The 24618-nt window shown below is 43.0% G+C and overlaps 1 protein-coding gene across 1 annotated transcript in view; it reads right to left on the bottom strand.

Moving 5' to 3' along the window:
• The window catches only part of CDH20 (cadherin 20), a 39126-nt gene that overhangs the window by 9916 nt on the left and 4592 nt on the right, over positions 1-24618 (bottom strand). Inside the window, 7 exon segments of the mRNA XM_030042070.1 lie at positions 1890-2011; positions 4549-4685; positions 8212-8465; positions 13180-13367; positions 15235-15402; positions 20165-20284; positions 21998-22292. Of these exon segments, the coding sequence (XP_029897930.1) occupies positions 1890-2011; positions 4549-4685; positions 8212-8465; positions 13180-13367; positions 15235-15402; positions 20165-20284; positions 21998-22292 (1284 nt within the window).

The raw sequence follows: 24618 nt of genomic DNA, 5'->3' as shown, positions 1-24618 counted from the left end.
ACAGAATATGAGAACAAAGCAGAAACAGGTGAGAAGCAAAAAATATATATAATGTAAATAAACAAACAGGTAATGTATTTATATATATATAAATATAAGCAACTGCAGCATTTGAATAAAACTGTCTTGCAGAGGTACAAGAGATAAATCACGAAGAGACTCAAGACCTTGCAGGCTTCATTTATTTTGCTATGATCATGCAAATCACTTTTATACAACGGAGAACGTAGTCATTTTGCTTCAAATAACAGACACTTTTCTCTCATACATCCCTATCTTCTGTTGCACGTTTCTTTTTTCTTCTGAGGGCCCAGGGTGTTCAGAAGATTCATTGTGCATTAGAGAGCTTGTAAGAAAGCCCATACTTATTTTCAGCTTAATTTTTCAGGTGAAAAAGGACTTCAGGTTGATTATTTTATCACTCTCTTAATTTTAAATCAATTAAATTCTTCCCAAGATGTCAGCGGAAAAGAAAGAGAGAAAAGGCAGCCATGCAGACACTCCGCATATGCAATAAATAACACCATGGAAAGAAACTAAGACAATGCTAAATCCAGAAAGAGATTTGTCACCTCACCTATAGAGGCTTAGTAAAGTAGGTCTATCAGCTTGAAGCACAGTGAGCTATAGCTCTGACTGAATAAATATTCTGACATCTTTTTAGACGAGGAATAAATCTTCATCTGGATTTTTGCATTTAAAAGTTATTTTTGGATTCAAAGGCAAATGACAGACCCATAAAGTCTTATTCACCACCTTAAAACTGATTTCAGAACTTTTCAAATGTGGTAACAGAATTTGGCTTTCTCCACGGAAGGAAGTAGTCCAAATTAGCATGCATTTCTCAGAAAGCTTATTATTTAGGACACTCACCCTTCAAAACCAGGAACAAGGCTAGGCAGTGATTTCTATTCCCTATACTATTAAGGACCTCTGTAAATTAGTGAGATGAAATTATCCTGTATATGACAGTTGTGAGGACAGTTGTCCCAGTGGTGAGTAGCTATTTCATTCTGCTTCACAGCAAGCTGGGAGAAGCTTCAGCGAACACACAGTGATAGTTCTACCATAATTTTTCCTTCGCAAATCATGAGTGGTGCATCTATGTTTAAACTGTGCTAGTCAGCTTTTCATTAGGAGACACAAGTCCCCACCGTGGACCATGGGTGGTGAAGCACCAGGTCGCCTCCCCATCAGTGATCAGCAGCAGAGCTTGCACCACCTCCAGCGAGGGAGAACTCATGTCCATCTGTGACACAGGCAGACCTTGTTCAAGGGCTTTGATGGGGTTTGGAAGGGAGAGGAGCAAAGAGGCTTCACCACTTGCTTGGAGGTGCTGCTTTACAGTTTGCAGAGCGGGAGGTTCTGTGTTGTCTATGACTGTCACCTCCAGTTCATGGCAGAACAGATTCAGTTTGGCACCCCTTTGAAGCTGATGTAGTATGTTATGTCCAGCTCCCGTAAGTCCGGAGGTGCTTAAGGCTCTTATAAATAGGGTCTTTTAACAGTAAGCCTTGTCTATCGCATGGGGGCCGGGCTGACTCCGTGGCACTTCTCATAACACTTCTCCTCTCTTTGTTGTTGCTACAGGACACACTTGGTGTTTGCCTGCTGGCACCTGCCCAAAGGAAGGCTTTATTTCAGCCATGAAGTGTATTGCGCAGTGAGCCTGGAAACTACTGCAGGAGAAAAAAGAGGTGCTTTATACGATGCTAATCCTGGTGAGATGTGCTTGACTTTGGAAAGCAGCACAAACAGCTGCTGACGAGAGTTCACATGAAACGTGTGGTTAGCTGAGCCGTCTTTCCAACGCTCACCCTTTCTGGCATGCTGTCTCTGTGTAGGACAGCATCCCCTCCCCAACGCCTGGTGTTACTAACATTTCTCACCTGCCCCGCTTTGGCGTTTTCACAAACAAAAGCTTCGTAAAACTGTGCAAACTCTGGCGCGTTGTCATTCACGTCCAGGACTTTCACCGTCACAGAGACGCTGCCCACCTGCGAGGGGTTGTCTGGAAGGAGGAGGCACAACATAAAGAAAGGCAATATACAGGAAGGCGAAGGGGCTGCTCCTCGCTCTGCTCAAGAGGTAAAGCAGCTTTTTTGCTACTGACTCGCGTTACATGACATTTTCCCATCGGGAACTGCAGTCACTTGTGAGTCGTGTGACTCGGAATGAAGTTGCAAATGCTGCTCTCTATCTATCCTGGCTTCCCATCTAATCACATCTTTTTCAAACAAATTCCGTTAAAGACTTCAACCTGGTTCAGTCCAATGGGACTATTTCTATAACAAAAGTTTTAGACAATGCCCCATATTTTTTTTATTGCCCTTTGACTGGGCAATACTGTTTGTTGAGCCTTGGTACTGGTGGCACAAATTAGGAAGGGACTCTTTTAAGGATAGGCTTGTTGTTTAGAGCTTGTTGAAAGTGGTAATTCTGCAGGTCAGATACGGCTTTGTTCAGAATTTATGTTCCTTGAACTCAAAAATAGTGTCTTTGTACGGGGGGGGTGTGTGTGTGTGTTAAAATGTAATAACACATGAAATTGTACAGAAAAGCTTTCACTGAAGCTTAAAATTGCAATGAAAATTTTACATTCTGCATGACATCATTTGTGATATTTCTGTCCCACTGGTTCATTAGCTTTCTTTGCCAGTAAATCCATACATCATTTCACATATCTTCACAATTCCCAAACTAAGTGGCCGCAGAATAATTTTTTTTTTCTTACTGTATTTTTTGGCCCCCAAACATCTTTTTTTCCCCTTATTTAATGATAAACTCTAAGAAGAAAGAAAAAAAAAAGAATTCATTATTAAGAGGTCAGAAAAAGTGCAAAAATCCAGAAAATTCTTAAAAATCAGTGTTCTCATCTTCTTTTTAGCCATACCACTCTGTGGATTCATCTCCAAATAGATCTCTCTCTATAGCAAGAAATGATATGTTCATATAAACAATACAGAATTCCCTTACACTCTGGAATTTTCTTAAATGGTCAATGTACTGTATCCATAACGTGTCACATTGTATCACTGAGATAATACTCTTAAACTATATTGTTTCTCCCTGATTTATAATTTAATCCTTCAGCTTCCTACTTATCCATACATACCTTGCTAACGCACCTGTCATTGTGGCAGATGAATGTCTGCATTTACACTCTTAGTAATATTGATCTAACTTTTAAAACTAGGAGCTTTATTCAGGAGTGCACAACTATGACATTTTTGCAACTATTCACTGAATTAAAATATTGTGCTGCACATGTTCAGAGCAAAACTGACAGAGGATTGACAAAGGATGAGTCAAAGGAAGACATGCCTTCATATTGCTCTCACCCTTGAGTGCTGCTACAGGGGCAGCTTTTAAAGACTCATGTGTGTATGTGGATTTACATGGAGTTGCAATGGCCATTGGTGGCTGAAAATAAAACTACCTTCAAAATAGATGGGGGTGAGTTCCTATCGTGTCACCAACCCCTCTCAGTACTAAAAAGGGGACAGAAAGGCATGGTGTGCTGGAACAGCCTGCAAATATGTGGCAGAGTCACCCTGGCTCTTGTGAAATATTCCCTCTACTAACTTCAAGTTGGCTGATTGCATTTTGGGCAAGCTTCTTGAAACTTTTTTCTCTCAAACTGCCCCATATGTCTGGTACAGCCTGGATGTGCAGGGAGCTCTCTCAGACGTGAGGAATGACGCAGCTATTGGCAGCAAGCTTCTGAAAAGCTGCTGCCCCTCAGCAGATGAACAGATCCTGAGCAAAAACTATGTGGACCAAAGAGATTTCAGGTGAAGATTGGGTGAACCTTTTATTTTATTTGCTTATATATCCCAAGCTCCTTTATGAAGCTCACATCAAGTTAATATTTCAAACTTAGCTAAATTTTTCATACTGACACTATGAAATGATCAGCACCTCCTTGTTCTCATAGCCTTCGTAAATACCTGGCACGGATGAATCCTGAGATGTGTTTTAGCTCATTGTAAAACTCCAAAGCATAACAAGTTCAGCATACTAGAATATGCCAAAGCACTATGGCCCAAATTATTTATGCAGCAAGCAGATGGTGATGACATTAACTTGCGGCTGAACCAGAGCAGACTTCAACTAGTGACCTAGCAGTGTAGGATCATTGCTGCCTACCAGTCCCTGCACCACTCAATCCTCCCAGGTAGGACTGGCAGCTCTGGCAGCTGTACAGCCTTTACAACATCTGCTTTAGCTGCCTAGCCCTTCTGAAGAGATAGAGTTCTTGCAGAAACCCATCAGGAAGAGTTTTAAATAAATCCCTGGAATACTAACAAATTGAAAAAGCAGCACTCTGCATTTAATTGCCAGCCTCTACTCCTCCCACCACCCTGTGAAAAGGAGCATAAAAAGTAAATAAAATGCAGCATTCGCTTGTTGATGTCAGAAGTGTAATTCAGTTAATACGGCTTCCCACACAGTGCATAAGAACATGTGAATTGCTGAATTCAGGTCTCTCAGCCTGCTTTGTCTATTCTATCTCTTTAATCTATGTACAGTCTGCATTCTCCTTACTCAGCTCCATGGCCAGCACAGTGATGTTGTGCCAAGAAATGTCCTCCCGGTCAAGAGGTCTTGCAGTCATCAGTGCTCCTGATGTAATGTCGACATAAAAGAACCGTCCCGGATCACTGCTCCTGTCAATTGAGTATCTGCAAGAGTACATATTAAAAATATTATGCAACCCTTGTCAAAACCGTGTGTTATAGCCAACATAGTACCCCAGCAATGGGAATACTGTCATACACAGCAGATCCACATTCTTCCACAGCCTAGTTATGTTCTCCATTGACTTTTATAGGTACAGAGTGAGATGCTCAAAAAACTAGGAGTTCATGGTGCTAACGGCATTTAACGGTGAGTACTACTTGGATGGAGCTGGAAGACAGGAAGATTTAGAGGAAGAAGCCTCAAAACAAGGCACAGCTCAGCACAGGAACCTCTGCTTTACAGAGAAAATCTGTCAGTGAGGAATGTGATTTCTTTTACTAAGCAAAATAATTACGCCCTTTCCTTAGGAACAATTCAGACAGGATGAAAATGACTGTACATCAGCTCATTCTCTGGGCACCTAGGCTGATGAGGAGGAACTGTTCCCTTCCTCATGCTTTTGTATCCTGTCCTCCTTCAGGGGAATAAACTCCACCTGCACCCTGGACCATCCTACTGATTGAGCCACGTCAGCGCAAGGGGGATGATGAGTGGCTTTCTCATATCATCCAGGCAGAAAAACAGCTCCCTCGGTGAGGTTGATTCATCATAATTACCGAACCTGCCTGGCCAATATCATGTCAGTTTAATGCTGGGAACAAGCTTCTCGCAACCGTGAGCAGGGGAGTGTGGTGGTACCTGCAGACCAGAAAACTCGGACAGGGAGGCAGCTGACTGACAGGTCTCACTGCTGTACTTGGGCAGAGGGACCGTTTCGCAGGGTGTGTAAAATACTCAGTACCCTTCACATGCATCACCTTGCTCTTTACAGTAGATGTATGAGTTGCCTTCCTAGCTGACTATGTTAGCATGGTAAGAGATCCTTTGGCAAAAGCCACACATGCGCCTATGTAAATGCCACAGCCCAGAACAGAGCCCAGGCATATTCTCATTTTTGTTGGTTCTTTCTTCGAAGTTGATGGGAATTGCAAGTATTAGTCATAATGAATGCTGAACAGGGCTCTTTCTTCTGAATTTTCTCCTTCCAGCAGAAATGCATTCACCGGAACAAGCATGCCAGCCTGATCTTTATGTAGGGACTTATTAAACTGGGATATAAATTACTATTGAGCTGTGTTGTTGGGAAATTCTTTTACACTTTTTTTCAGAAAAATCAAAAAGTGTAAGATGGCAGGTTTGCTTCCCTTTCCTTCCCAGTACTTCCCGTCTCTTCTTAAATAAAGAGATTTCTGAGGTATTTGATTTATTTAGGAAATAAGTATGAGTGTTGCTATATTTTGCTATAATAATTATTCTTGTATGAGGGCTATAAAAAGAATTTCTCTCTGACAGTTTAAGGCCAATGAGCATCTGAAATTGAATATGACCATGTGATTAGTGGTGTGGTATTAATCACTAGTGTCAAGAGGCACAGGTGGAGTTTTGTCTGGATTCTCCATGTAAATTCTGTTAATAATACCTGCTCCTTCACACTCATTTCCACTGTACTCTTTAGGCAATCTTCCTGAATCACTTAACAACAATCATGGTGTATTTCCAGCCATCAGAATTTCACAGTGTGGGAGTCCAGATACTGGATGCTGGGAAAATGAGGATTTGAGAGTTCCCCCGTGTTTAGTGGGCCCTTCCGAAATGTGTCCTGGCTTTTCCATACATGAAAAAACAGCAACAGAAGGGGCCAGGTCACAGTTTTAATTTCAGATGGATTTCAGCTTGTGTAACAAAATACATATCTGGGATTTTGTTTTTTTTATCTTGCTTGCTCTGTGCAAAGTGAATGCAGAGCAAGACTAAAACATTGCCAGGCTGATACTGCATAGATTTGGCATGGATGGAGGAGACCACATGAGAGGCAAGGAGCACTGATTCTTAACATCTGCATTTTAGACAGCATTACAAATGGTATTTATTCTTTTTTTTCCTGTTTTCTCTACCCCGATCATTTACATTTGTACATAATAGGTGGGGGGGAGGAAGGAGGGAAGGAGGGAGGAAAGAAAGGAAAGTGGGAAGGGAGAAAGATGGGAAGAAAAAGAGGAAGAAATTTGGGAAGGAACAGAGTTACAAAGGAGTCTCTGCATATTTGCAACTTTTTTTTTTTAAATATATCTTTGGTGATGCATTCTGTGCTTTATAGAGTGCTGTTTCATCAAGGGTAGTGACTGGGAAGCTCTGAAGAAAACTAAGAAAAACCTCATTAAAAATAACAATGAACACTTCTACCCTCTGATAGTCCGCAGAATTATTCTTACACTACTTTAAGCAGATTAGCACAAAGCTGTTTGCACTGCACTGTTTGGATAATGCTAGACAGTAATCAGCAAAATAGGATGCAAGTGGAAAAAGTTTAGGGTAATGAAATTGTGTTGCAGACAGTATAATACTTAGTTTTATTGAAGAATTTGAGACGGTGTCATGAGAAGTATGATAACCTTATAATGTAGGTAGAAAAGATAGGTATATTAAGGTAGCAGAGATGAAAAAAATAATTAGAGCAGCAACACAGAAAGCAATATCATTAAGAAGAACAGGCTTTGTGTCTGCTCAGATCTCCTAACTGAAGCCCACAGAGTGGCTCATATAGATTTAACTTCCTTCAAAAACTCCAAATATTTGATGTTTTGACTCCCTCCTGTATTTCCCAGGACTGTTCCCGAACGTAGACAATTCAGAAGCTGGACTGACGCAAGGTTAGGCAAAGAGCAGCTCAACACCCAAAGTGTTTCTTGGGTGACAGAAGCAGCCGACCTGCTGGGATTATTAACTTGCAGTCACTCTGACTTTCTGCAGATTGTGAAAATTAGTATGTGGGCTGGCCTTGGAGAAAAACAGTCTTCTCTGATAAACTGGCCTGGCTTCGCAGCCACTATGGAAAAGAGTGCTGTGATCACACAGACCTGCTCCTTTGGCTCCTTGCTGAGTTGCAGCTACAAAGCTCCCATGGCTGTAAATACACCTTTACCTTTATTAACTCCTTATGGGAATATTTAGCTCTGCAGGTTTGACCAGACATTATATAATTTAGTGGTTCATTAATACTTATTAGTATGCATTCAATCCACTCCAAAAGTAGCTGTGTATTTGCGCTGTTGACAAAGGCAGGCTTTGAAACAGAAGGGGGAGAAAGGAGAAGTGAGTTGATTACCTTCCTCTTGGTATGGCAGCAGATTCTCAGCGATGCTGTCAGGTTTTGTGCCAGTAAAGGCACGAGAGTCTGGGGTTTGTTTTTAATGTACCCTATCAGGACGTGCCTGACGAGTTCATTGCGATGCCAGATGCAGACGTTCTCCATACCACAGAAAAGGCAAGGGTGAGCTCCTGCATTGCTTTGGCAGTCGTAGGAGAGCCCCTCAGTGTGTGAGATCTAGTTTGACTAAACCCACTGATGACTACTACTGGCTAAAAAGAGAGAGTCCCTCCCACCAGTGCTGTTTCAGCCCCATCACCGCCCCACCAACCGGACGTACCAGGAGCACTTCTGGGGGAACACACAAAGATAGGACAGACCTGATGGAGTTGTTGGTCACATCGGGGTCCTTGGCAGAAATGATCTGTATGGTGGTTCCAATCTCCACGTCCTCGGGCACTTCCACAAAGTAGAAGCTGGGCTCGAACACAGGAGGTTCATCTACATCCTCCACACTGATGTGGACGGTGGTGGTGTCACGGAAGGGACCCAGGTTCAGGAACCGCATTTCCAGGTGGGGGTTGGCACCCTCCACTTTCAAGGTGTAGCTTTTCTTGCTCTCAAAACTTAAAGGCTGAAGAGAAAAAAAATATCTGGCATTAGGCACACTGAGCCATACGATTTAGGCCATATAATTTTAATTTTCAGAAGTAAAAGATGCCCTCTAATATAAACTGATGCTTCTTTTTAAAAATAAATCTTTACTATGATTTTTAATCATAAGGGTAACAAAGGTAAATATTTGCAGATGGAGACAAAGCATTGAGTGACAGTAGTATTAGAAATGGCACTGTCTACACTTTTTTTTTTTTTTTAATTTAACAGTTGAACTGAAAAAGCCAGGAAAAATATTTGCAGATCATTGCAGAATACATATTCTTTCATTCTTCTTGCTGAAATGAAAATTAAAGCAGCCACACCACCATTGCATTGTGATTCACCCAGTGTGTTTCATGCCACTCTGAGGAAAATACAGGCAGAAACAGACAGTACGGGAGCACCTGAAAATAAGGTAAAGATGCAAAGAGTCGGTTCCTCAAAAAGGGGTCCTGGTGGCAGCGACAAGGATGCTCACACATGAGGTGGAGGTCCTAGTTAGCATCCTCTTTTCTCCCTGAGCAGATCAGAGTCTTGTCTCCAGAGAGCCCTGTCTGCCAAGCTGCTAAAGGGCTCCGGTGGGAGCGGGGGACAGGGTCAGCCTCTCTTGCAGGATCCTGTACCAGTTTTTATCAGTAATCCATCCTTCCTAGAAGTGGGGCTTTTCTCCTCTCAGTAAGTGTCTTAAACACATGTTCACAATCCAAGTGTGCTGAGTGCTAGGATTTGAATCTCCTCCCTGCCTAGAGAATAGTTTAATTTCAAAGCATTATGAGGTAGTCTGACCTCTTCCTGTGGGAGCTCTTCCACTTTGTATGAAATACTCAAGTATTATTTGAAACAAGGAGTGGGAATGGCTTTTATTCTTTTCTTTCCTGAGATAATGGATAAAGAGGGGGCAGCTTCCTCTGTTAGTAGTTTCATGAATTTTATTTCCTATCTAGATAAAACTACTTACATGGTGAACATGGATATAGAAATAATTCATGCTGACACTGAACTTTTCAATAAATAAATTTTTCATTTCCCTTCCCTCTTCTTTTCACAGATCCCTGAAGAGAATAGGGCCTCTCCAAAACCCAATTAGAACTAAATGGAGAATTCCATATTTAATGTGCAATTTCCCAGTCTCAATAAGAGATCAGTAAAAGCATCTGACAAACCAGAATGACAGTATGGAAGGACCAGTCCAACATATACAAAAAATTTTCACCAGATGAAGTACACCTTACAGAGGACACAGTCATACTTCTTAAGCTGCAGTTAGAAGCTACAAGCAATCTCACTATGGTTAAATGGTCACAACTCTTTACTTGTATAATCTGAGGAGTTTTAATGCTGAAAACCAACACAACTGAATCCCCTTAGCTGGCACAGATCCTGAGCAAGACAAACTTTGTACCAGAAAAGAAATGGCCTGATTCTCAGGGTCGGCCAGTGGGACATACTCCTTTTTGTTACATGAATGGCTTTCAAAATGTGGCTTTATTCGTACATAGGGATTTGAGCATCATGTGTGGAACTATCATGCACAGCCTTGGTTCATTTAGACTACAGTAAGATCACTGCTGTTCCCATCCAACACCTTTGCTTTTCCTATTCACCTCTTTCTTTTTGAAGACCTACCACCAGACTGGGGCAAGGAGATGGGCAGCAAAATAAAGAAGGAGGATGCCAAAGCAACTGGAAGCCAAAGGTGCAAAGATCATTACTGTAGCAGTGAAGTCCTCCTTGGCCAGTCATAACCCATCTCTTTTCCACGCTGCGTGATAGTGCAGCTGGCCAATTCTGCAGCCATGAGATGTCTATTAGTTTAAGCAACATCAGCAGAAGTTTCACATGCTCAGGCATGGCAGGAGTATGTACTATGGGCCTCAAAACACCCCCTGAATTCAGTGGAGTCTTCAGTAATTGCCTACTGCCACAACAGCTTCTTTCTTCAGAAGTGGAAACATTGCAGTGACATAAAAAAGCTCACGCTTTCACAGTAAAATTACCAGTACTGATGTCCTGCATAGGAATGCCTGATGAAAGACCGGAGTTCTTGAAATTCTAAAACTAAAACTCACTTAGCATTTAGTACATGGGGGTGAGGAATGAAGACTGGAATGGGAACTGGTTTTCTTGTGCTGGGGAGATGATGGTCCAGTGTTACTGGAGATCTCTGCAGTAATACAGTATGAACTGTGCAACCTGTGGCAGCAGGTACAAACAGATGATCTGAAACTTGCTTCTGCTGCCCTTAGTTCCACTTGGTAAATCAGCGACTACTGCGGGCATAGCACTTGTCAGCAAGGATTTAGCTAGATCTACAAACATATTACCCATTACTGCAGAGTCATTATGGTCTACCAGTTGCATATTTATGCATTGTAAAAAATAGCAATAAAATATATTTACATGACCAAGGAACACTTATTGTCCATCTGGCAAGGAAAGTGCAATGCTAGGCTGCCTAAACATATACTAAGAAAGAGGCCATTATATCTCATGGTTTCTCATGTGAAGAAAACTATGTGAGAAACATTGCACATACATACACTAAAAAGCTAAGTTATAAAAAGAGCAGTTAAATCACAGAAACACTTAATAACTATAAACCCCAACTGCATTAGGAAAAGACTTAATCACCTAGTTAGAAAAAGTGAGAAAATCAAACAAGTGTGCAAGGTCATCACATTTTTGATGCTCCTGAGTTCAGACACCCTCAGTTTGCTTTGGACTCCTTCATCAGCAACCATGGCTTTCCTTCCTGATCCTCTCGTGTGCCAGTGCCTCAGCACCGCTGCCTCACCTCATCAGATTTGTCTTCCATGGGTGCGTTCAAACCTCTTTCCAACACCGGTCTCATGGAGAGGGCAAGCAGGTTGCCTTCTCCTACGAACCGAGGATGCTGCAAAACACAGCCGAGAGGAAAGGCAACTCATGGAAACCTCTCCTCGTCTTCGTCCGCCTTCCCCCAGTGCTGAGACAGGCACCAGGAGGTGTGCCGTGCAGGCGGGATTTTAGCAAGACCTGCTGTGAGAAAGTGATTGACCTGGCAGTGGCCGGGGAGGAGGGCAGCACGGGGCTCTCCTGGGCGCTGGGCTCCGTGCTGGCTGCGTGACCCACCACAGTCTCCTCCGGGCTGTCCTCCTCCGGGGACGCCGTCACCGGGGTGAGTATCAGCCTCAGAGGCAGGGAGCTTTGAAGGAGCTGTAGCTCTTCAGGAGGTGCTTAACATTTTGTGGGGTTAGTGGGCTGAGACAACCGGCCACAACACCACAAGCAGTGGTCTTATCTGTAACTGTAAATTCTGACTTTTTGATGTCCATGATAGAAGTGTTAGTTATTTTGTCTGGGAAATCTGTCTAGAAAAATGAAAGAGAAAGTTTTGCTTTCTTTCAAAGAAGATTTCATTCTGGCTTTAGAAATTGTCTCTCCTCCCCGCCCCCCCCCCCCCCCCCCATTTTGATATCCTTTTATATCAATACCAGTTGAATTTTTTTTTCTTTTTTTGCTTGAGTGGATCCAAAGGACAACTTTCCCAATATTTGGCTACTGCTAATCATAACATTACTAAAAGCTACAGTCATATATAGAATTTTACAAACATTTATGTACAGCAGGTGGTTTGAGCAGTATGTACCTGATGCCAGTACATATCTGGTATGATTGATGCCATAAATTTTTATAACTTCTCCTGACATACGTGAACATCTAGTAAAATTGTATTCGTAATAACAAAAGTCAAGCTTATTGACACATTTACTCCAAAGAAACTATTTTCTTTCATCAATAAATAAGTGAAAAATTACATTAGAGTTTGCATTCAACATCTATTTCATTCCAGCAAACATGCTTAACTTTAGGGACTAGTGTGCATGAACAAGAGTTGGAGAAAGGTGACCATAAATACATGGTTAAATGCTTTGCTGTAGGGCATAGAGGCTTGCAGGGTCAAATCTCTCCCATGTGTTGTTCCATTTTAGTGCACAATTTAGTCCCAGGCTATTTAAATGGAGACCATACTTCCTTATTAGTACACTAGATATGCTTAGGCAAAAATATGGTTACAATTTCATAACCTAGAAACAGAGTTGAACTTGTAGCATTTATGTAAGATTGTAGAATAAATATCCTATAGCAGGGAGTCTAAGCAAAATACTCGATGCCTTTCTGCATAGCCTGGGGTACAGAGTACAAGCAGTTTCACAGCTGCCATTTTAGAGACAGCTTCTTCTAGCCTAATTAGCATTTATGGATCTTCAAGCAGCAATTAAAAAAAAAACTGCCTGGGTTTTATTGGTTTATAAATAATTCTAAGGCATGCTTTATTATTGTTTGTGGGACACCGGAGTGAAAAATGTGTACAGTTCAAATGCAAATATTGATCTAATTTCTTGCATTGTAGAATAATTAAGCTACAGAGAATATTTAAATAGATAAATAGTGAATCAGAACATTCCTTCGGTGGGAAAAGACATGTTTATGCTAATGCTGTCCCCACTTTTTAAAGGTTGCTCCTAGGAACACAGTCTGCTTTCATATTTTAGCAATGAATGTTAAAGAAATTGTGGTTTATAGCAGGAAAGGGGCTACTGTCATGTAATGGGAACCAAGTTACTACAGGCATAAGGGAATATTGCACACATAAAATGTAACCAGGACCGTTAGCCATATAAATTACTATAAAAAGGAAACTTTACTACCTTTCTTACAGTTATGATGCCAACTTGGTAATTAGGATCAGTGTTAATATCAAAGACATCCAGTCCATCTCCATCCACAAGGCTGTACTTCATCTCCGCATTAATGCCTTCATCCAGGTCTTTAGCAACCACGCGGCCCACAGTGGAGCTGACGGGAGCGGACTCCAGCACACTCATCTGATAATGCTCTGGCACAAGCAGCAGAGAGGGAGAGGGGAGCAAAAAACAGGCTGTGAAAAGGAACCGAAAACTGCACAACGATGCAAAGAGTGGATCAGGGCAGACCACAATACTGCACAGCCTGCAGGGGGTCTCTAGTACCTTTCCCAAAGCTGCAACAGCAGTGTGATTTCCCTTAAAAAGCCACAGCTCAACTGATTGCCTGGGAAAGTTTTATTTAGGTGTTTGTCATATCAACAGGTTTGTTCAACGAGTTCTTTTCAAAACAGCAATATACCTGAAAATGGGAACTTCAACTAGAAAAATAGGGCAATTAACACCAGTGCTGTTGCAGCCATGATATAAAGCAAGATATGAAACAGATTTAATAGGACAGGCACCATTTACTAGATCGGCTTGTACAGAGGGAATAAACACACAAGTTTTGAGGACCACAAATCCTTTCTCAAATCCGTTACAAACTTCTTTTCAGCCCTGAACAAGGGATTGAGAGCTCAGAAGCTTGCCAGTTTCCTCCAAATTTACCAGTTACTCTATTAAAATATACTACCTCTCCCTACAAACCCTGTCTTGAGCACATTTGGTGCATCACTAATTTGCTTAGCAGCAAGCCTGGGGAAAGAGAGCGCTGCTATTTTAAAAGTGTGTTTTAAAAATATAAATGTTGTATCTAAAATACTTCTCTGCCATCATACTTTATGTTCAACCCTTCCTTGCTGCACTCTCTCTGTTGACTCCACCAATTATTGAGCTTTGTAAGGCAGAATAACACCAAGGATGGGGTTTGATCTATTGTCATATTTCTTAATCAAGGGTTTGATATCAAACAGATACAATTCATGCCACTTTCAAAACAGGATTGGTAATGGTATGTTCAACAAGTTGCTCTGACAGAAGAAGAAAAGTGGAAGTTGAGGCTTCTTGCTGGTCTTAGTGGAGTGCTTTGATTTAGCAGTGCAACATGCAGAAGCAGATGGAGAAGAAGAATAGGAACAAAAAGAACTGCAGGAGTTTTCATTTCTCAGCTAGATGAGAAAAATGGCAAAACCAAACTGGCTTGAGACTGATCTACACCACCGGAAGAATCAGCTTTCTTTTTTAAAAAAAATAGCATAACCTTTGAAAGATTTAGTTCAATCAAACCTGAAAAGTTTCTTTTGAATTTTTAACAGTAATATAGAATTATGTAGATAAATTTGATCTAAAAAATTTTAAAGAGAAAGAGCAAAATATTGCAAACCTTGCTTTGAGACTCACTTTTGTAAATACAAAGTAACTTTTCTGATAACAATGGAGTTGCCTATTTTTGCATTCCATTAACCGTGGCTGTTACATATCTTAGGGTTTAACTATATATTGCCAAGGTTTAGGTGAACCTTTCCTGGAGAGCAGTCTGTATGACAACGCACTCTATACTGGCAGCACAGCTACCAGATGCTCCCCTGCAGTGGCCTGGCTGGTGTTGAATGAATTATCTTTCAACTTCCACCACCACCACATGTGCCTGATTTGACAGACATCCGTTTGGCGATAGGATGAAAAGAGGATCAGGACAGCAATTAGCAGCCAAAGGCAATGGCCATGAGCAGTCTAGGAACACAAAAGATCTCCTCCTTTCCTTTTTCTGTAAATTTTCGACCCTTTAAAAAGTGTTGTTTTTGATGATTTTGGAGGTCAGACACCTTTTCTGAAAGACAAGGTGGTAAGTGCTCCATTTGGACATTTTTCTGCAGGAAAGTTCCTTCATCGATCTGAAATTCTGCCCATCTCTAATTGTCACTATCCTGAGTTTGAAAAACGGCTGTAATGAGAGCAAAGAGCAGCTGTACAACTCAGCCAACCCTTTCTGCCTGTCCTGGCGCAGCAGGTACTCACTCTGTGGAAATCTGGGTGGATTGTCATTGACATCAGAGAGGGTGATGTTGACTGTGGTTGTTCCAGCTAATCCTCCCAGCTGTCCACCCATATCCTTGGCCTGGATAATCACTTCGTAATATTCTTTTGCTTCTCGGTCCATGTTCATTAGAGCTGTTCTAATTAAGCCTGAAATTGAAGGGGAAAAAGGGGTTTGGGAACAAAAGAAACGACAGTTAAGGAATACACAAAAAAGGTGGAGTGCTCTTGCTCCTGCGTCGTATTCCCCATGTCAGGAATGAGACCAGACTCTGCAATCAGTCTCACCTTTCCTGGCAGAGTAAAACTCACCCAAATTAAATGCAGCTTAACAGAAGGCGTGAATTTTAAAGAAGCCCAGTTAAAATGCATCAGCTCTGGGGCAGGCCGTCTGTTCAAAATTAAAATGTTGCCTTCCAAGGGAGCTGGAAAGGCGTTTCGGGAACAGAGTGCTGCGTCCGCACGGAAGGTGGGAGTGATGTGCTTAGTTAAAAGAGGGAGCAAGACGAGTTTTCCAGAGCGTCCCTACCCACTCGGTCCTGGAGGCAACCTGGCGTAAGCGCCCGGGCTTCGCTCGGGTCCTCGGGGACCCACGCCGGGGGCTACGAGAGCAGACTTCGGGGAGATAGCGCTGGCTCGGGCAGGTTGCTCCCGCCCCGGGGGGGCGGCGGGAGGTGGCCCCGCTCCCCCCGCCCTGCGGAGCGTCCCTTTCCTTGGGGGTAACACTACTGCGAGAGGACATGAGGTGGCAGCAACACTTCTCTTATGGAGGCTGCGAGGCGCCGGCCCGGGCAGCGCTGCCGGCGCCGCCGGGGAAGCGGCTCCCGCCGCTATCCGCGTCCGCAGCCCCCGGCCTCCCGCCTGCGGCACCGGCCTCGCCTCGCCCGAGCTTCTCGGGTGTCTGCCTCAGGGTTGGGAACCTCCTCTCGCTTTTTCCTCGGCCGTCAGGGCCGCTGGCGAACGCCCTCCTTCCCTTTCGCCCCGGCCGCCCGCATCGAATCCCGCCCTTCCCTACGTCCGTCTGCCAGGACGGCGGCGCGGAGGCCTGCGTTTCAGAGCTGTCAAACCCCCAGTACTCCCAGTACGACCCGTTCCTCACGCCTTCAGCACTTCTTTGCCCACAGCGTGCGGGCAGCTTGCTCCTCTGCGGCACGCCTGCCGCGCATGGCCGGTCTACAGGCTGCTCGACAGCCCCAGGGTCCCTGAGCAGGAGAGCAGCAGCGGCTGGGGATGCAGCCAGGGCATGTGCTGCCGGGGACAGTTTTCAGGGCACTAAGGGCTCCGGGATGCGCTCGGGCTGCCCTCCCGTGGGGGGGCAAATACGTGTCAGCCCCAGGCACCGTCCCAGTCACACGGCTCAACGTGCAGTACTTGCACATCAGGACACTATTAACTTGAGTGATCTGCGTTTAGCCTTTATTTTTAGCAGAAAGACAATGTATGGGTTTAATAAAAAAGCAGTAAAAAGATATTGCGGTGGCAATTATCACTGTATGTAGAAGGGAAGAAATAGTGACCAGTACCGAACAATTCGCAGTGCATTATTTTAATCTTGTTACATGGAGTCCTTAAGAGTCTCATCCTGCAAAGTTGAGTGACTCCCATGAAGTGCTGTAGCTCCTCAACTCCCATGGATATAAATAAGATATGAAAACGCTTAGCATTTTGGGAAGTATTTTCTCCATATACAAATACTTTGTAAGGAATTGCCACTCTTGGCTTGGCCTTAATACAGAACGGGCTAGATCTAAAAAAAGACATCAGTGCCTAAAAGCCAGGCTCTGCCATGCCTATGTTTGGGGCCTCTGGTCCCTAGAGGAGGGCCAGTCCAGGACACCAGGACTCACAGCCAGGGCAGGATTCATGCTCCTCCAAAAGGGACCCAGAGGAGCAGCCATGCTGAGCAGGGAGTCTCCGATGCTGCTGCACACAACTGGGCAGCAAGGAAATGCTGAGGATGGTGCTGAACCTTAAAACCTTATGGGAAAGGCTCAGATCCCAAAATAAAGGTGCTGATACCATTTCTTTCACCAAACTGCGTGAGGCTTGCTCTCTTAAAAAAAGTAGTAAAGAGCAGAGGTGATGTCCTTTCTTTTCTATAACAGCCAGATGGTTTCTTGGGAAGTGGGAGACTCAGGGGCCTTTGCCTACTCCAACTGAGTGGATTTAAATCCACCTTTTTTTACCTTCTAGGGGAATATGATAGTGGACAGGCTGTAAAAGTATTCTGGAAAAAGGGAGAAGGAGGCTCTCAGCTTTCCTTTGAAGTTGTGCCGTCACATATACATTCATTCAGCATCTGTGAGGCCAGGGACAGAACAGGAACAGGAGCACACTTCTGGAACCAAGAGCTTGTGTTGGTAGGTGAAGGATAAGGACCCCAAATGCTTCTAGCAGTGGAGTGTATTGAAATGGGTTGCCTGCTATTGGTGCTTTAATCACTACCCATCAATATAAAGGAGCTGGTGATTGTTTATGCTCTCGCTCCGTTTTAGAAGAATGTGAGAGCTGCAATTGCATTTTGTGGGTTACCAAATCCTGCAGGTGGATTTGCACTGGGGAAGCGGGTTAGAGTTTTGTGCCTGAGATGGGGAAACAGCTTCTGGCTCGCAACTGCGCTTAGCCTAAACGGGTGCCCTGTTGCCCACTTGTAAAGGCTGAGGCAGCTCTGGACATGTCCAGACATGCACGTCTAAGTGACTGGGAAATTAATAAATGGAGAGAAAGACCTCTTCTGGGTTAAATACCAATCAAGTGCATGATTTTGGACTTAAGGGGCTATCTTCTGTCTAAGTTGTACTCTAGCAGTTAATCTGTGCTGGATCTGACACTGAATATTGCTGCTTTGCTTTCTTAGAAATCATTCAGTACTTAGCCAATCTGTGATTATGCCCTCATTTGTCTGTGGTTGATAACCTCATTACAAAATGAACATTACTGTTTTATTTATATTGTAAAGAGCTGAGGAAATAACATTTCCCACACACCCTGCCACTCATAATTATCCAGCCTCGGGGCAGACCTCTGGGTGATCTTCTTAAATAGTTGTTTAACCTTAAACAAGAGCTGAACCACATTCAGGAGCATGCTAATTCCCAGCAATAGGGCTAGGACCGTGCTGGTATCAACATCCCAAGAGTATTCAAATTTTTCAAAGTTCCCAAACACCATTGTAACTGGACTGAAGGAGAAAGGAGAGGGGAAGAAAGGTATCCCACTCATAGACTGGTTTTCCAAGGAGGAAAGGTAAATGGTATAATTATTAATAGTTTCCCACAGATGGCTCCCGCAAGTATAAAGGTGACAATGCTGAGTGCAAATACCGGATTAATCCCACAACTGATGACTTTATCATACCATAAACCAGTGTTATACAATACATCAAAGCGAAAACCTTAATCCACCTCCCATGGATGATAAGCAGCAGAAGAGGGACTACATACAGCAAGCGAGGTGATACATAACAGAACTTTAAAAACCAGAGCAACAACTCTAAGAACACATAAATCAACGTAATGACCAGTGACTATTAGACCAATATAATGAATGCTTATAACAAATTTGTTTTAACGAGCTCTGGTCAGGTTTGTCGTTATCTCAACCCTTCGGGCCCCGCGTTGGGTGCCAAAATGGACTGTCGTGGTTTAACCCCAGCCAGCAACTAAGCACCACGCAGCCGCTCACTCACTCCCCCCCACCCAGTGGGATGGGGGAGAAAATTGGGAAAAAAGAAGCAAAACCCACGGGTTGAGATAAGAACAGTTTAATAGAATGGAAAAGAAGAAACGAATAATGATAATGATAACACTAATAAAATGACAACAGCAATAATGAAAGGATTGGAACGTACAAATGATGCGCAGTGCAATTGCTCACCACCCGCCGACCGGCACCCAGCAAGTCCCCGAGCGGCGACTCCCCGCCCCCACTTCCCAGTTCCTATACCAGATGGGACGTCACCTGGTCTGGAATACCCCGTTGGCCAGTTTGGGTCAGGTGCCTTGGCTGTGTCCTGTGCCAACTTCTTGTGCCCCTCCAGCTTTCTCGCTGGCTGGGCATGAGAAGCTGAAAAATCCTTGACGTTAGTCTAAACACTACTAGCAACAACTGAAAACATCAGTGTGTTATCAACATTCTTCACATACTGAACTCAAAACATAGCACCGTACCAGCTACTAGGAAAACAGTTAACTCTATCCCAGCGGAAACTAGGACAGCCACGTACAAGTTTGTCTTTGGCTAGACCACCTACTCCATAAACTGCTAAATTTCAGAAGTATATTATGCAGTGTTTTTTCTATTTTGTCCCCCAGGGCTCAGCAGTGACTATCATCTCATGAGTTTCTGACCTTAGCACTGCAGATGCCCTTTAGAAACTGTCAAAACCTGTCAGATTCCTCTTTTGGATATAAACCTTGGATATACACAGAAAAAGAGAGAGAGAAAGCAAGCAAAACAGAGAGGATGTCCTATAGATAAGTTTAAGGTTATTAACGAGAACACCCTTAGGTAAAACTACTCCAGATAACTGTATCCTTTAGCTTGCACTTTGCAGTCCTGGTTGGTTCATAGATTGCTTTTTTCCACTAAGTCTTGTTACCAACTAGATGTGCTGAAGACATTGTTGCAATGATAAAAGCCAACAAGAGTATTTACAGCACCAAACCCACCCAGCTCCTGAGCTGCAGAATATCGTCATTCAGATTAATATATGACTGCAGAAAGCATGTCCTTCTTCTGGAGCTCATTACCACAGCCTTGCTTTAACCCTCTCACAGTGCTGCTCTATCTTGGCTCCAAGCCATAGAAATATGTTTCTCTGACCACAGAGAAACTGCTTGCCTTTTCCATCTGCTTGAGACTTTTTTCTTTCGGTTTTAACACTGCCTCATTCCGTGATGAAATAACATACCTGTCCGAGAATCCACAGAAAAATATGGTTGTCCTTGGAGAATACTGTACACTACTCTTGCGCTGTTCCCGTAGGTTGGGTCATCAGCATCTGTTGCTGTCACCTGGATAACAGAGGTGCCTGACAAAAAAACCCATCAGGTAAGACCTTGTGGGAAAAAATGCTGGCCTGAAAAGTACACAGTTCAAAAATAAATTGAAATGCCCAACAGGAGCTTTCCCACACTGAACTTCTTCATTTGATGCTCATAGTGCTTGTACTTATTGCTCATACTCATATCTCATTAGCAGTAAAGGAATTAATAGGCATAAATTCATCAGGCATCTGTAAGAAGATATAAAAGAGCAAGTACTCTATGGACCACAGTTACAGAGTTGCTGATTTAACAGTACTTCGTTACAGTTTGCAGAGAGCTGGTAGTTATATACTGCTTGCTTCTCTTCCCCTTTTCTTGATTTTAAGTATTATTTAAAGGCAGCTCAAATAAGATCTATAGCTATGCTGACATAAATCATGAACTGCTATAGCGGGCATATGAACGCTGTATGTTGACTAAGGGATGGAAGTTGTACACAAATAGTGAGCGTGAAGGGATGTACCTCTGAAATAATCTCCCTGTGGGATTGCAGTTTACATTGAATGGCCTAGAGATTATACCCTGCTGAAGTGCCTTTTGGAACCCGCACAGATGCATATATATTTCTTTTCTTCAATTGGTTTTCAAGGTCTGCTTCCTCTGAAGCTAATAATGGCTTGCAGGTGATGTAATTTATCAAGAACAAGGAGAAGGTAAGGCATAACTGTTTGAAATATATGTGAGTTTTGACTCCTTAAAATGTCAGACAATGCCTTTATGAATGTATCTAGCCTTCTACATAATGTTTTGTGTTAGAAACAAATCCAGTGTTATTAGATACGCACTGGAAAATAAAGCTGAATTCAAGCTAGCCATTACCATTAAGAAACATTATTTCTGAATGGAACTTTTGTATTTGATGCCTGTCTCTAGCTTTATGTCAACATAATATCGAAGAATGAGAAGTTGAAGCATATCTGTAACTTCAGGACATGAGATTTATATGGTATTATTATCTCTCTAATGATGTCACAGAGCCAAAAAGCAATAAGCAACTCCAAAAGAAAGAAAAAAGTCCAGAAAAACAGTATTTTATGTGACTATTGGATTTGTTATATGGAAGTGGTTTCTCCTGACTTGTGTAGGTAGGAAGGCTGCTGTTTGTCTTCTGCATTGCAATAACAGGACTGTCTTTGACATGATCCCATTGTCTGAAAGTGGACAGCAAACAGTACCGGAATATTGGGATCCACTGAACTGTGTTTAGTGCAGGCTTACACGGATTAGAAGGACCAAAGGTGCTAGTAATTGTTGTCATGTCTCCATGATTTCAAGGGCTCCTGGACATTATTTCAGCTCTCGGTATGAACTAGAATAGGTTCCTAAAATTGTGTTATTTTCTGGATGGCAATGGTTGTCTAACGGTCATTACAATGGCTACCATCTGATGGCAGGCGAGAAGGGAGGATGGTAGTTATATACTGCAAGTTGTCTGAGGATGGCATGTTCAAATCACATCTTTTTTCAGCTCTCCTGCTTCCCCTGGCATGTTTTCTTTCAGAGGGGCCCAGCTGACGGTGATGTAAAGCCCGCTGTCCCTCTTCTGCGGCAGTCAGGCACCCCAGGGGAAGCTCTCCTGTCCTGCAGCTCTTGCGCAAGGGGCAAAAGCTGGAGTCCAAGGAGTCAGGGAATTTATGTTTTGGTGACCATCTCCAATTTGCATATAGGGGGAAGAGACTCCACAAAATCTGCCTTACCCACAGGTGACATTTCTGGAACAGAGGCTACATAAGGTCCATCCAGGAACTTGGGTTCATTGTCATTGATGTCTTGGATTTTGATGATGAACTCCGACTCGGGTTCCATCGGCCGGCCTGTTCGCCTGTCCAGAGCCTGCGCTCTGAGGGTGTACTGTGATCTTTCTTCCCGGTCCAGTCGCTGAATGGCATGAATGTCCCCTGTCGTATCATCAATTGTAAACACAATGCCAGCTCCCTCTCCTGAGAGGATGTATTTGATCGAACCGTCTCCCCTGTCCATGTCAGAGTGGAGCTGTGGAAAGGAACGGGATTCAATTAGACCATGAGCTGGGCAAGCAGCTGCTGAGAAACTTGAAGCATGTGAGCATCCTGAGGATTTTGGTCTCACTGTTGGGACTCCCAAGCTGGTTTTAATGAACTTGTTTTACTGAAAGAGGCAAATACTCACTAAAGTCTGTATCACAGAGTTGCAATTAGAAACCTTCTCCTGTCTCCCCAGTTCTGCACCCACAGCTGTGCCAGAAGAAAAGGCAGAGACTCCTGAACAGGAACAGGCTCTGTGCCTTTTTGAAATCTTACTCCACACAATAATTATCTCTTGCCTGCTTGCAGTGGCCATTGAGAAGGACTCACTGCCAGGCTTGGGATAAGGTGAGGTCAGCAAAGCTGCAGGCTGTGCTTGCTCACATGGCTTAAGAGGAGTCAGATATTCCAGGGGTAGCATAATGTTGGGGCAGATAAGGCAAATCTGTTTGGGATCAAGGGGAAAGCAGGATGGGAGAGCTACTGAGTAATGGTCATGATTCAGAAATATTTTAATTTTTTTTTCATGAAAATTTTAGCAATAAAAAGTAAGCTGGACCCTTACATCTTCAGGAAAGAATTATAGTCGAAAAGTAGGTAAGGTAAGCAGCGAGGAACATTTGATCGTGTCCATGGCAGACTATAGAGATGAGAGGCATCCCAGATTTTCTAGGGAATTAGCAAATGGATTTATTGCATGACTGCTAATTAGTTCTGAGCCGCCACAGATAGCTGTGAATGCAACAGAACAGAAGAAAAGTAAATGCAGTGCTAATTATCATCTAAAACAGAGAAACAAATCATCCTGGGGACTACCATTCTGTTAAACACCTGGTTCCCATGAAATACTGGAATGACTATCAAAAGACAAACAAATCACTTAATTTCACTCACACTATGAAGATGCTTAACAGTATGCTCAAACTTCCATGCTTTTGAGGAACAGAGCATAAAGACCAATGCCCAGAGATGGTATTGGTTCAGTCCCAAAAGACAGGAAGGTAATAGACTTAAGGTGCAATAATCAAAATGAGATTTTCAGGAATGGTTCAGGTGTGAATACAGTTTTCCAGTGTGATTATAATTTTGGGAGATGAATGAAGAATAGATAAATAATTTTAAAAAAAGTGGTCAAAGGGGGCTGGATTCAGTTAAGCACATTTTAAAATGCATATATGAGCTAATTATCTCAAGAAATATGGTCAGAATTAAGTGTGTGTTTAATGCTTTGGTGAGCTCAAAGGGCATATGGGAATAATTGTGGAAGATGGGGCCAAACAGAAGTAAATATTTGTACTGGAGAGAAAAATCTTGGAATAATAAACCGAATATATGAACACAGGATTGATAGGATTTGGAGAAAGAATGCAAATAGAAATGGATAATCTGTGTGGAAAAGCAGAAGTCAAACTTGATGCATTTGAGTACAGGCTATTCTCTCAAGAAAGAAAGAAGAAATCTCATCTCTGAGCTATTTAAAAACACACTGAAAACTATACAATAACTTATCACATCGGAAAAAGTTTTATAGGGATGTGGACAAATTGGCTTATCTGACCTAAGCATTTCTAATGCCAGTTGACCAGCTCTTCAGCTGTTTTAGGGCACATGTTCCCATTGACTTGGGAGCTGAAAGACCATTTCCTCAGTGAAGGGTCTGGTTGGAAGATGCTCATTCTCTGGAGGTTGTTTTCCTTACTAGCCTCTCAGCGTGCAGCACATGACCTATGCAAAACTTGGGCCTACTCCTGATTTTAGGGTAAGACTGATTTCAGCTGAGGTGGGATCTATATGTTTTTCTACGGCACGTCCCACCCTGCAGACAGGTCTGTTTGTAGGTTGCTCATCGACTCTTGATATTTGCTGGGACACCGAGTGTTAAGGGCAGCAGCACTGCAAAGTGGCTGCAAGAGCTGGAGGTGCAGATTTTGACAACTGCCTTGTCAGGTCACTGATATTTAATTTCATTGCTTTGCCACTGGTCTCTGCAGTGGCTACTGCATCTGAGAGACATCGGTACTTTGGAAGAATGCTGGCAGCTCTCAGGTGATGTATCAGCTAAATGGAGGAAGAACAAGCCCAGAAAAATTTGGCAGTGGCAAACAGTTAAATTTAGATGACTGCCATGTGTATTAATTCACATGCAGACACCAGGACTGCAAACTGGCATATCTTCAGGAAACACCATCTTGTGATTAATTTAAAAAAAGACAGTGGTTGTCGTTATTTACCCTAAACACCCATAACTCAGAGATTATCACTGTAGGAGCTAGTAAACAGGATGCTTCCAGAAGGAGGACACTATTATAGCTTTT

This window comes from Aquila chrysaetos, chromosome 18 (assembly GCF_900496995.4).
Source record: "Aquila chrysaetos chrysaetos chromosome 18, bAquChr1.4, whole genome shotgun sequence".
Classification (NCBI taxonomy): Eukaryota; Metazoa; Chordata; class Aves; order Accipitriformes; family Accipitridae; genus Aquila; species Aquila chrysaetos.
The sequence above is the reverse complement of the archived record's forward strand: the minus strand, read 5'-3'. Positions and strand labels throughout refer to the sequence as shown.